Here is a 12600-nt window from a genome sequence, read left to right on the forward strand (position 1 = left end):
GACTGACCAGAAACACTCAAGGTAGGACATTTTATTTCTGAAACATTCCTGGAAACCATTATGGACTGTGAATGATCAAGACGGAGCAGTACAAGAAAGCAAAACTGTTTAGCGCCAGTATAAATATTCCCCTGAAATACAGTATGTAGCAAACACAGGCCCAGATAAAATACTTAAAGGATCAGGATTAACACACAAAGTGCAATTAAAATCAGGTTAAATCATTTCACATCAAAAAGTGTGGATAAAGTGCAGTTGCTGATTAAAAATGACACATGAATTACATTTAAAGTGGGCAAGTAATTCATTCAGTCATTTACAGTGTTCATGTAGCAGTTTACCCTTACATAGATAACTTGATGCTAATAGCATGAATCTTGTGTTGTTTCTGCAGTCCGCTATCAACCCAGAAGGACACAAGTTTGAATCTTAGAGAATGTGTGAACTAAAAAATATACGTAGAACACAGCGTACAATATTTTTTAACTACAGATTACTGTTGTGCACTGGACTTAAAGCTACAGTACTTACATATAAGCAATATTAACAATATGATCTTCGGCCGTGAGCCACTTGGTTATGTTTGCATTTAGCTTAATCTATTTTAACAGTTACTCCACTATAGGTACCTCTTATAGCAGGCATTAGAACACATTTGATTTTTGCTCTTATAGGGGTCCAACAACCCAGAAAATATGGGAGAAACAGTTCCTTAAGAAAGGAGTTGGAGAAATTGTCCAGCCCAAGTAATACGCTCCAAAAAAATGAGTTTTCCATAAATGTCCAATAGGTTATGCAGTAGCTCCTTATATTCATGGTCTGAAGCACAAAGGATGTATTCTTGCAACCTTTTTACAAATCGCATATACATCTAATTGTTGTGTAATGTAATGCCAATCAAACTGGGTGATACAAATTACTTTAAAGCTCCATGATAATACATTTATTGGTGAAACAGACGCAACTGTCAAATTCCCTATCGGCCCTGGCATACAGGGCATATTTATGTAAGGCACGTGGCAAACCATGATTACATACATAAGGATAAAACCACTAAAGAGTGTGGCAAGATATCATGTTGGACAGCTAACATCTCAGACAGTTGCTCATAGCAAGCTATCGAATGATTATAGAAGACTTGGTATATAGCACAAACCTCCCAGGGACTAATTTTGTTGTGTTTGATCCTTTTCTTCCGCACCAGTTACTGTCCACTGTTATTTATGGAAAAGAGCAGCCTGGAAATTTTACTAACATCCCTATGTGTTTCATTGAAAAAGAAAATCATAGGGATTTCATGCAAACACAAGACTACATGATGGCAAAAATTTCATTTGTGGCTGAACTTCCAGGCCAAGAAAGCAGCAGAAAGACCAATCCCTGCAGCAGCAAAAAGGTGGAAGTTGATTATACTGAATAACTGTGGGCGCCCCTCTTCTCTCTGCTCTTCCCTAGCAGCACTGGATTCTTCCTCTTGAACGTTGATACTGGTTGACTTCGTACTGTCATGCCCAGATGGCTCAGAAAGATAAAATGTATTTTCTGTGCCAACATCATTCAGGGTATGCTGGTCCTCAGAGATGGCTTTGCGTTGCAGCATGCTTGGTGGCTGACCATTCATATTTTCAGCAGATGGCTCCTCCGCAAACTGGATTACATTTTCCTCTGTATGACTCCCACAGAAAGATTCATAGTGGTCCTCCTCAGGCTGGTTATGGATCAAGGGAGCAGCATTGTTTGGAGGATCCTGAAAGGACTGAGTGGCAGAATCAAGGCAAGAAGAGGAAGCGGAGTTCTGGTCTGCAAGTCTAGTAGACTGTTCAGGTTCTGTGGAAGGGACTGTTGCGTTGCTAATCTCCAAATCATCTGAAACCACTGAGCAAGGCTCCTCAGGAAAGATTTCTACTCTGTTCTGCTGTGGTTCTGATGGGTGAAGAACACCAGGCTTGCTGAAATATTCCTGGTCGATCGATGAGGGAGAGTGCATATCTACCTCAGCAGGTGCAGAAGATGTTGCCTGAGCTGTTGTGGTAAAATTTGTTGGAGCAATTTTAAAAACTGGCAATCCAACAGTGTTGTTCTGCTGAACCACCTGCAGAGAAAACAGATTGTCACAAAACAACAGATTAACCAATAGAAAAATGTGAAATAGAGTTGACCAGATCCTTTTAATAATGAACTTGCTATGTCACAGATTTGCTTAAGAGCAACAGTGAAGTGCTTTGGGTTGAGCATTACCTCAGTTGCAGTTGGGTCAGAGATCTCTTCCGGCTCCTGAAATGTCATTTCCATTCTCAATGGGGGATTAGAGTCTTGAACAGGGAGCCTCTCAGAAATGTCAATATATTTGTCTCTTGTTGGCACCTGGGTCTTCTTTGACTTCTGAGATGTCTGGGAGGTGGTATTAGGCTTTGTTATTTGGCTTTGAGGAGTAGGTGTGTCTGAGGAGAATGTCTGAGCACTAGAGATGGAGGGGAGAGCTTCACCAGTTGATAAGGAAATAGTGGTTTGGTCCATTAAAGCCAAGCCATCAGAACTATCTAAAGCAGGTGTTTTGTTCTCAGCTGCCCCAGTGAGGGTTGGAACAGGTAAAGACACTTCAGAAACTGAGATTTCGGGAGAGGGACGTGCTTGGGAAGGAGCTAAAACGGGAGGTGCCACATCAGGTGGGGAAACTGGTTCAGGAGAGGGTGCTGGAATTGAAGTTGGAGGTTTAACAGGAGCAGGGGATGGTTCTGGGTCTGCATTGTTGGAAGGGACTGTTGAACTTTCTGGGGCTGCACCTGAGGGTGTAATCAGCAGAGGAGGTGCGGTTGCTGGGACTGCATGAACCGTCTCTTTGGTTGTTGTGGAACCAGGTGAAGTGTGAGAAACAGCTGGAGCAGGTGCTGTTCTGGGTGCAGGAGAAGCTTTATCTATAGATGAAGAAAAAGGCATACATAAAATATCATTCCTCCTTTTCATAATATGCTTTGAACACAAGCAGCAAAGCTCTTACTTGTGATGCCCCTGATCCTGTCATAAATGGCGCTCATCTCATCAGCTAGTTCCCTGTGTTCACAGTTCCGGAGTGCAGTGATGAACTCATCAGGCCATTTTTCGCGTCTACGTAGATTATCCAGAAGTATCTGCATAGCAGTGAAGTTTCCAGAAGTTTCTCTCTTTGCTTCAACCTCTTCCTGCAAAAAAACAAATTAGTGAACAAAACAAAAATACCTAAGCCTTTTACTTTAGCATACCCAGATATAATCGAGATGGTATTGGTATTTAAATGGAGCACTGCTTACCCTATCAGTGATTGTGAGGCATGACAGGTGAGGCAAGATATCTCTCACTTTGACCGTTGATGAAAAACGAGCCAAATTTGGCCTTATTGCCTCGTTATAAAACTGCTCACGTATAAATGACATTTTTGCACTTATAAAGAGAGAATGACAGAAAAATGTGTTATTTAATGCTGTATTGGTATTAATCACACAAAATCAGGGGTGTCCAAACATGGTCCTGGAGGGCTGCTGACTGTCTGCAAAGTTTAGTTCCAACTTACCTGAACACACCTAGGGCTGCTTTCCAGTCATTTTTTTATGCCCTTTTTTATGAAATGATGTATGTCATTAATTATGTTACATGAGTGTTCAGTGGGCAGAACTGGAGCGTCCTAAGTCCTTGTACGGTCTGTGGAGTGACCTGGAGTGTATATATGAAACTTGCTCCCTCAGAATCGTAGGGTCAAGGGTCTTTTCATATAAACAAAATGTCAGTAGGGATTCTTCTGCTGAAGGAAGTTTGCAAATGTAAAAATGAAACGGAATGCAGCCTCGTATGCCAAGACAGACCTTAATTAACTTGTTTAGGTGTGTTTAATTGGGATTGGAGCTAAACTGTGTTGGACAGTTGTCATCCAGGAGCAGGACTGGACACACCTGCACTAAATAAACACACATAAGCCTACTTCAAAAAATGCTACCTGCTTTAAGTAGTAAAATTCGACAGCCTTTTCTTTGTGTCCCTGAATCTGGACTCCAAATCAGACCTGGGAAAAGAAGGAGAGAAAATCAATGAATATATAATGTTAGATAATCATCTAGGCAGAGTGCGGTCTACCGACAGGGCTAGAAGTGTGATTGCATCATCTTATATAATCCATCCTGCTTCAGCACTTCTGGATGTGGGAGGTTCTGAAAGTGAAAGTGAAAACTGGTGTACGCATGAGAATTTGGGAGAAACCCTTAAGTTTCCATTTTGCTTTCATTAGAAAACACTTTCAAACAACAGATGGAACAGAAATGGATTTGAGATAACTGTCGTGACATAAATGTTTGGATATGATGAAGTTAAAGCAGATTTTACATCATTTTTTAACACTGACTCATCAATACAGGGGATGTCCCTGAATGGGCATCCCTCATATCTGCTCTACATTTTTCAAAACATGTGTCAAACCAGTTATGTCTAATGCATTGCTGATTCACATTCTCTCCCAAACTCACAGGAGAACTGGCCTACATTATACAGCTTTGTCTGTTTTTGGTTTGACTGTATAATGTAACTGTTTAATGTTCTTGATCGAAAAGTTTTATTAAAACTATTTTTAAATCATGCCGTCATGTAATAATGGCATACATTTTTCCTTTGGTAAAAGACGGATCAGAGCTGCTTTCCTGTGGACACATTTGATACTATTCACTTAATATGCATTCTAATCTTCATGTGCGGTATATTTGTAATTTGATTTAAACATATTAACTTGCGAATGAATGAAACAAAGTGTACCTAGATTGCAAACCTGCGTCTGTGTGGTCTTCTGGTGTGATTCCACAACCTGATTTGGAGCTCTGCGTATCAACTTTTGCGACATATAAAATCATTCATATTCATAATAAGTAAAAAGTTACTGTAGCACATTTAAATAATTTGCGCTTTAAATGATCTACAGTAGACCTATCATCTAACACAACACATCGCAGCTGTAAGTGATTGTGACACGGGTGAATACTTCAGTATTTCTGTACGGTATTACAAAACTGAACTATTACCCTACTGGTTGAAAAATAAATGATCTCCAAAGATCAAAGCAGAAAACTACTGATGTTCTGCAACCATTGATTTTCTTTCCCTCAGTATGTTCTGTTACACATATATCTGCTGTTCCCTGAAGGACGGCAATCGTGTACAAAACTGTAAAATGGCAAAAACCTACAGCGAAGTCCTGCTTTTCAATGGATTACTATGTTATTTGACGCGTTCGGCTATTCACTTGAAATATTTATATTCAATACACTCCATACAACTTTTTTTTTTTTTTTGTGTGGCTACCATGACATCTACTCATTGCTATTCATTGCTGCTCTTGTCCAAATTAATTACTTTTAATGTTTAATACCATTTTACATAAACTGCATAATAGAAAAATAGTAAATATATTGCTTTGTACAGGCATTTATACCGCGCAATTCATAAAAATACATTGTTAAATATTTAAACATAAGCATTTAGGCTTATTCTTTCTACTATGAGAACTATAAATTTAGTCATGTATTCAAACTAAACGATGGCCTAAAGCCATCTTAACCAAACCAGCTAAAAAAAAAGTTCAGTCCAGTCTTACCTTAGACACGACTGAGAAAAGTCACACAAACCTCACCTGCATCCGCGCACATGTAAAGCATTAACAAAGATCTAGTCTTCAATCTCATGCCAAAGAGAAAGACCTAAATCCAGAGACGGTTTTTAATCAGAATCTTAGTCTGTTTTCACTTAAACAGCTCAGAAATTATAATCTGTTGTCAGATACAATGACAGTACTGCTCTTCTAAACTAAGGCACTGCAGGTTAATCCATAGTTCACCTCCCTTAAAGGTCAAACATGAGTTAGTTGAACTGGAGCGGAGTTATTGTCTGTCATCTTGAACGATAACAGACACAAGGGTTCATTTACTGTCATAAGCCACACTAAAACTCGACAGGAAGGCAGGTGCTGTCCTTCCTCGGAGCTAATGTGCAGCCAGCCGAGCCCAAGACTATTCACGGTTTCTAATAAATTATTATAGGGTTTAAAGCACGAGGTTGAGGTCACAATGACAGACGCTTGACTGGCAAACCTGCTCTCCCGAGGAATGTCCTCTAAACGACCTGTCAAAGCGAGTACTTCGAGGTGCCCGGGAAGTCTTGATATACAGGCAGCACGTTACTTTAAAGCGTGCGATGCGTCGTGCTTGGCGTAAACGATGAAGTATAACGACAAAGAGCAATATCTGAATCCCGTACAAAAGTGACTACGAAGAGTTCGGCGAAAACATCTGAGCATGCTTTTTTAAAGGCCGTCAGGACAATGAAAACATACAAAATACGCATTTAAACATCTCAAATTAATTAATTAATTATTTACTTTGTTTTAAGTAATAGCCTACAAGAGACAGTCCGCCCGTTTGTAAATAAAGTCGTCGCCTAACTTTACCGGTTCGCTCGAGCAAGTGCGCAAGATAGACATTAGACATCAAGTAAGGTCTTAACTAACGCACCGTAGAAATGTTAGGGTGTTTGAACTCACCCTTTGGAGGAAGGTCAGTCTGAGAGGTCCTTCGCAGATTGAACGCTGACTTTCGATATGCACGTCTTCCGTTCAAAGCACAACCCTCCCCTGGCATCACACGCCGTTTGCCTTTTTCATTGGATCTCAGAACCGTGTATCAAACTTGTTACAACATTACGCCACTGAATTCTCATATTTCCGTGTTACAAAAACATTTTGGAATATCGCCTTGCAGTTTAAAAACCACAAGCAGCAACATTTGTATGAATGTGTTGGCAGGTGCAGCAGGGGCGTAGGGGACACGCCGTGGTGTCGAAAATAAAACTTATATAAAAGTATCCTAGATCGGGTAGACTTTGAAATGCATGGTCACCCATTTAATTATACAGCAGTTAAAGATACGGCAGTTGTAAAGAACGATAGAGACGCCACTGAAAGCTGATAAACTCTGAGGGAGGGATATGCTACGTCCTGCACGTGCCACAGGCTACTTGAGTTTATTTGATCGTCTGAGACACTCGAGCCGCCGCTTTTGTGACTCGGTGGTGTTGCCATAAAAAGTATAAACACTGAATGTTTCTAATTTCAACAGTATTTATGCCATTTTTCAGTTAGAGTTACATGCAGCACGCGCAAGCTGCGCGTTCAACCGCGTGCACTGCGCAGACGCGCGCGTTCTCAGACATGCGCGTTACCTTACGTACGTGCACGTCTGCAGTCACGACAGAAAGAAGTGATGTCTACTTCCAAAAAAATTATATATTTTTTGGAGATTTACGTTACTAATCTAAACAATACCACGAGGAGAGCCTCTGGGAAAGTACTGGGAAAATATTCCGAGTTTTATGTAAGTCTTTGTATTAAGTTAACAGCATGGTTTGCCAACACATATTAGCCTTATTAACATAAAATAAATGCTATAAAATTTGCTGTGTAAATGCTACAGAGCGATCCTATTTTGTGCCGCTTTCTAAAATAAAAAAGAGCCTTGGTAGAAACGGAAAAGGAGATACTTTGTCATCCAAAGAAAATAAAAATATGCTGCAGAAATAATATTAATACACTTAATTATGTTGCAAAAATATACTATATACAAGTGCCCTCGCGTATGTAATATCAGTGGCCAATTCAAAGCATGCGATGATATTTATATGAAACCTTTAACAAATCACAGAATGTTTTGAGATGGTGTAGATTTCTCAAAAATTCCAGTAGATGGCGCTGTATCCACAGAGTTCTTCGGCATGTAAATCACAGGCCTTACATTTAACTGAATCAGTAAATGCAGAACTGTACTTTTTAAATCATTCTTTTTCACACTCTCTGAGTCTAAAGTAAATATGTAATATTGAGTTGTAAATGCTTTTGGCAGAGACATTGTGAATACACTTGTGTATTACAGTCCTGTGTTTTTTTTCCCTTCATTTCCTTATGCCTTATATTTGAGTTCCTGTTCTCGTGGTGTTCATTTGTTTACAGGTGTGTTAGTTTATCCCCTCGTTATATTCAGTATTAAGTGTGCTTGAATTGTCTGCACCGGCGCACTCCTGGCTATCAGGAATAATAATAATAATAATATAGTAATAATAATAATAATAATAATAATAATAATTGTGAAATAAAGACTGTGGATGTGGATCTCGTTCGTTTCCTCGTTCATGCACAGTAGCAGCCTAACTGTGACAGTACTGGGTTAGTGGCATCACGTGCTTCTTTCACAGAGGCTATGCAAACAATAAAAGAAAGCACTCAAGATGAATCGTGTCCAAAATAAACCTTTTTGTTTACATGCGTGTGTGTGTGTACTGTGTATATTTTGTAAATATGCATATGTAAATACACACACCTACACACATGTAAACGCAGTACAAGCAAATATTCTCTAACAATAAAAAATACATTTTTGAATGCAATTATTCGTTTGACAGTGCTACCGCCAAGCTGCTGATAGATAGCTGTACAAAGTATGCTTAGTTTAGTTTAAAAGAGCCTAACCGATGAGATCCTATAAAAATGCACACTTGAATTTATTCATTCATGTCCTATATATTGCACAGTATATGTTCACCCTAAATTGTTAAATGTCAGAGGGTATTTTGTCAGTAACCAAGGAGGCTTTTAGTTGAAAGCACAGTGATCTTTTAAAAGCACCTCTTCCAAAAGCACCTAAAGCTGATCATTCATGCGGCACTAATAGAGCACTACACTAAAACACCCTCCACTGGGAGCTCTTGACCAATGATAGATCATGCTCATGTGCTTTTATGGGCCACGGGTCTTCATTCAGTATCTCATCTTCTGTTACCGCATACAAATAAAGACATCAAACAGTATCATAGTTTGTGATTTTAGATTTTAGAAAAAATCTAAGTGAAGCATGCAATGATATTTCTATGAAACATTTAACAAATCACGTTCAAAAAGTTTTGAAATCCTGACACGCTCTAGTTTGCATTTGAAACCAGCCAAAAAGGGACCAAACGACGCACATTTTCGAGCATATTTTTATTGTTTACATATACTTAAAACATTTCATAGCGAAACATATTCTGAGTCGGAACAGATTTTAATTAAATATACAACAGACAAAGCAGACTGGTGAAAATAAGATTATTTCCTTCATAAAAAAGAAAGGTAACCTTTTTGGCCTCGTGCGGCTACACGGGCCAATCAGAAGAGGTTTTCATATTCAATACATACATTTAGTCAATACATGACTGCACAGTTTATTACAAGCTTGAAGGTTGAGCTGTCGTTCTCCGCGTCTTAACCTGGATTTCCCCGCGCAGCCCAAAGGTTAGAGTTCAACGTTGCTTTGATTCAGCCGTTCCCACGGCAACGGGTCACTGTCCTCCGCGACTGTGGTGTTTCGGCGCTCGCTCCAGAAGTGCTCGAGATCCGGGAGAGTTTGACAGGACGCGTCCGAACGCCTCTCCATCACGGCCACGCACCCTCGCTCGTCCAACACCCGCATGACCGCCGCGCGCATCTCGTTCCCGTTCCCTTCGAGTTTGGCTCCGTGCTTATCGCGTCGACAAGCCAACCGTGAGCACAGATCGCCGAGGCTTTCTCTGAGGGGCACGTGCATGGTCAGGAGAACGGCGGGAAAGAACATGCTGCTCAGGTAAACGCACGCCTGAGCGAAAATAAGCAAACCGGCCGACGGCTTGCAGCTGTCGCCGGATCCGTGGCGCGTCCACGTCCAAGAGACCCACTCGGGAAGCATCGTCAGCGTGTTCAGGGCGAGCACGCACAAATACATCAAAGAGCTCTCGTACTGACGTGCGAGGAGAGACTCGTCGTGGGAAGTCGGTTTGATGAGGAAGATGGTCCTGATGTGGCATGCGGCAGAGAGGACGATGGGAAGAACGTAGATGCCCAACGGTAGCATCTTACTGAAAACGTGCATTGCATCTTGGGAGTAAAAAGTTAATTCGGACACGCACAGACTGATATTTCCCTCTTCTTTTAACCTGGAGAAAACGATATCGGGAACCGGAAACAAGAGCGCGACGGTCCATATGATCGTTAAGGTGATCGCGACGTTCTTCTGGCGAAAACTGGCCCGCGCGCTGGGATGACTGGAAAAGTTGTGCCGCGCTTGGCTCGTGGCTAACAGCGTGAACGCTTTGACTGCCAGACAGCTGTGCTGAATCCACTCCGTGGTCCTGCAAGCCAGCAGCCCGAGCGTCCAAGCGCGCTTGTAGTACGTGAGCGCGCGCGCCGGGGCGCACACGGAGAGCATCATCAAGTCGGTCGCGCTCAAGTTGGCGAGCATCACGTTCGCCTCGGATGCGCCCTGGCTGGCGGACACGTAGATCAGTACCACAAGCACCAGCACGTTCCCACCGACCCCGAGCGCGCTGATCGCGCTGAGAACGGCCGGCACGATCAGTCTGGTGTCTTCCCCTTCTAACTGTTGAACGCCGCCGTCGAAGCTCACGAACGTGCCGTTCACGGCCATGTCAGACTCCTCGAGACGCAGCGGGAGCTACTCTGGTGCGGGCGCGCTTCGCTGTGCTGAACTCCCTCCGTGGCGCACGCTCGATTGCAAATATTTTATGAGATGCCATTCAGTGTCGTCGAGCATCAACGTCATCGTAGCTGAAGGGGAAAAAAACACAAACCCAGATCTGTCTATTGTGCGTCCCAAGCTTATAATGGCGTCTCCACTTTTCTCCACGGCAAACATAGGCAACGGCTACAGCTGGAAAAAGTACTTCTACTTCTTTCGAGTTGTGTTTTGCCGGTTGCAAACGGTAACATTAGTCGTAAATACAAATAGATGATTATCAAAAACAAGTACAGGTCTCACTGAGAACCAAGATGAGGATGACTTCCATGTGGTGTGTCCAAGCTCACACTTTTATATTTTATGTGACTGCCTCAGGACATCCAAGGTGTACACGGGTTTGTGTATTTATCATAACAGATTTGAAGACATTTTCTCACCAAACAGTCCTCTGCAGTGGATGGGTGCCATCGGAATGAGAGTCCAAACAGCTGAGGAAAATACGTTTGCAATGAACATATCTATCATTAATGCATGTTAACTTTAACTGTGCCAAAATGTGTGTTTATAATCCATAATAATGCTTCCTCCAGTGAAAAAGGCCATTCCCTGGGCTGTTTTCTCTTGTAAATGGTGTGTGGTGTGTCCATATTTCTATATGTCCATATGTCCATATTTCTTACAAGCGTGAAGCGTGTTCTTTCACAGCAAGACATTAATTGTTGGACTAGAGCTGTGTGGATCACTTGTGATGGTTTTATCGCCTCTTTGGATCCTGATGGCACCCGTTCACTGCAGAGGATCTGAATGTAATGCTAGATTTCTTCCTTAGGCCTGAGGACGAGTACATGTTCAGCAAAATGTGAACTATTTCTTTTATATTGATTAATTCATAATAGATATACTGTTAGGTTAGGGGAAACTGTATTTAAAGTTATAATCGATAACGTGCCTTGTTAGTATACCTATATGTTTATTTTATTAGTACGTTGATAGAGTCACGCTGCTTTTTTTCTGGGCCAGTGTGTATATGTGCTTTCTTCCCGTTGTGACATAGTGCCCTCGGCTTGGCTCTCGCAATGCCTAACAAAGAAAGATTTTTATAAAAAATGTACGCTTAATGTGCGCAGGTCGGTCGAAGCGGTTATTTTTATTTCTCTTGGACAATTTCCCGGACGGGCAAAGTAATGTTTTTACTTGAGGGATCAACTTTTATAGAAGATGAGGCATTCACACACACACACACACATGCACACACACACACGCACACAATCTTGTTTTCTCTCTCTGCTATCAGCCAGTGCTTTTAGACGCACGCATTGCATGCCCCTGGGTCATTAGAGAACTCTTAATAACACTCTCCGACATAAACAATGTGAAAAATCAGGGCAGCGTATTCAATGGAGTGAAACCTCAGCAGGAAATCATTGAGAATTTTCTTATTCATTTAGTAAACGTCAAAATATGATCTCTGACTGAGACAAACGTACAGATAAACAACTTTATATATCCATTTATTCTGCAAACTGCTCTCCGGGGTCACGGGGATGCTGCAATCGGTCCATGCATGGATGGCTAGTCTATTGCAAGGCTAAAGTTAACTTACTTTCCAATGCAAGATACGGAGCATTGTAATCTGAACTGATTTTAATGATACTTTTCTCACTTGACTGATATTAAAGGTGACTTGTAAGCAGGGACTGAATCTCCAGGACCTCCTCCTGCAATGCTACCAACACAAAATTAAATTAGTAGCAATGTTTATAACAGCTAAAACGGCTTAGTGTTTAAATATAAAACAAAACTGGAAACTGCAGACCGCCCTGGCTTTTAGCTTCATCTTTATAATTTAGCATTACAATATAATATAGTTATATAATATTACAATCTTGTTTTTTATTTGCATTGTCAAATAGAATCACAAATTTCATACACATAAACAACAACTGGGAATGTGAAGTATTACTATTGTTATTATTAGCATTGTTATTTTGTAATGTGTTCGATTTTATAATGTTTATGTTTAACTAAATGTTTTATTATTTTCTATAAATAA

General features: G+C 41.0%; 2 protein-coding genes across 5 annotated transcripts; both read right to left on the bottom strand.

Annotated features, from left to right (window-relative positions):
* Positions 1 to 15: 15 nt before the first annotated feature.
* Positions 16 to 6693, bottom strand: mavs (mitochondrial antiviral signaling protein). Of its 4 annotated transcripts, none has more exons than XM_043254832.1 (6): positions 6551 to 6693; positions 3968 to 4033; positions 3288 to 3417; positions 2999 to 3179; positions 2239 to 2915; positions 16 to 2092 (listed from the first exon to the last, which is right to left on the bottom strand). In XM_043254832.1, the coding sequence occupies exons 3-6, from the start codon at positions 3408 to 3410 to the stop codon at positions 1331 to 1333; spliced, it is 1743 nt and encodes a 580-aa protein (XP_043110767.1). In that variant the 5' UTR covers positions 3411 to 3417; positions 3968 to 4033; positions 6551 to 6693; the 3' UTR covers positions 16 to 1330. The 4 variants fall into 4 exon arrangements, with proteins under 4 accessions (XP_043110767.1, XP_043110768.1, XP_043110771.1 ...); XM_043254833.1 differs by having other exon boundaries at positions 6522 to 6610; XM_043254836.1 differs by lacking the exon at positions 6551 to 6693 and adding an exon at positions 4774 to 6482.
* Positions 6694 to 9329: 2636 nt separating this feature from the next.
* Positions 9330 to 10496, bottom strand: LOC122356801 (G-protein coupled receptor 151). The gene has a single exon (XM_043255871.1). It carries the CDS (start codon positions 10494 to 10496, stop codon positions 9330 to 9332), a length of 1167 nt encoding a protein of 388 aa, XP_043111806.1.
* Positions 10497 to 12600: the final 2104 nt, after the last annotated feature.

This window comes from Puntigrus tetrazona, chromosome 13 (assembly GCF_018831695.1).
Source record: "Puntigrus tetrazona isolate hp1 chromosome 13, ASM1883169v1, whole genome shotgun sequence".
NCBI lineage: Eukaryota > Metazoa > Chordata > Actinopteri > Cypriniformes > Cyprinidae > Puntigrus > Puntigrus tetrazona.

What these genes read in the sequence shown, in the direction of transcription:
- mavs (XM_043254832.1), bottom strand. Translation starts at nt 3,410, where the DNA reads ATGTCATTTATACGTGAGCAGTTTTATAACGAGGCAATAAGGCCAAAT. An exon ending in CAGGATCAGGGGCATCACAA is followed by an intron (nt 2,916 to 2,998) that starts GTAAGAGCTTTG and finishes CTTCATCTATAG; the next exon opens with ATAAAGCTTCTCCTGCACCC. An exon ending in CTGACCCAACTGCAACTGAG is followed by an intron (nt 2,093 to 2,238) that starts GTAATGCTCAAC and finishes TTTTCTCTGCAG; the next exon opens with GTGGTTCAGCAGAACAACAC.
- LOC122356801 (XM_043255871.1), bottom strand. Translation starts at nt 10,496, where the DNA reads ATGGCCGTGAACGGCACGTTCGTGAGCTTCGACGGCGGCGTTCAACAG.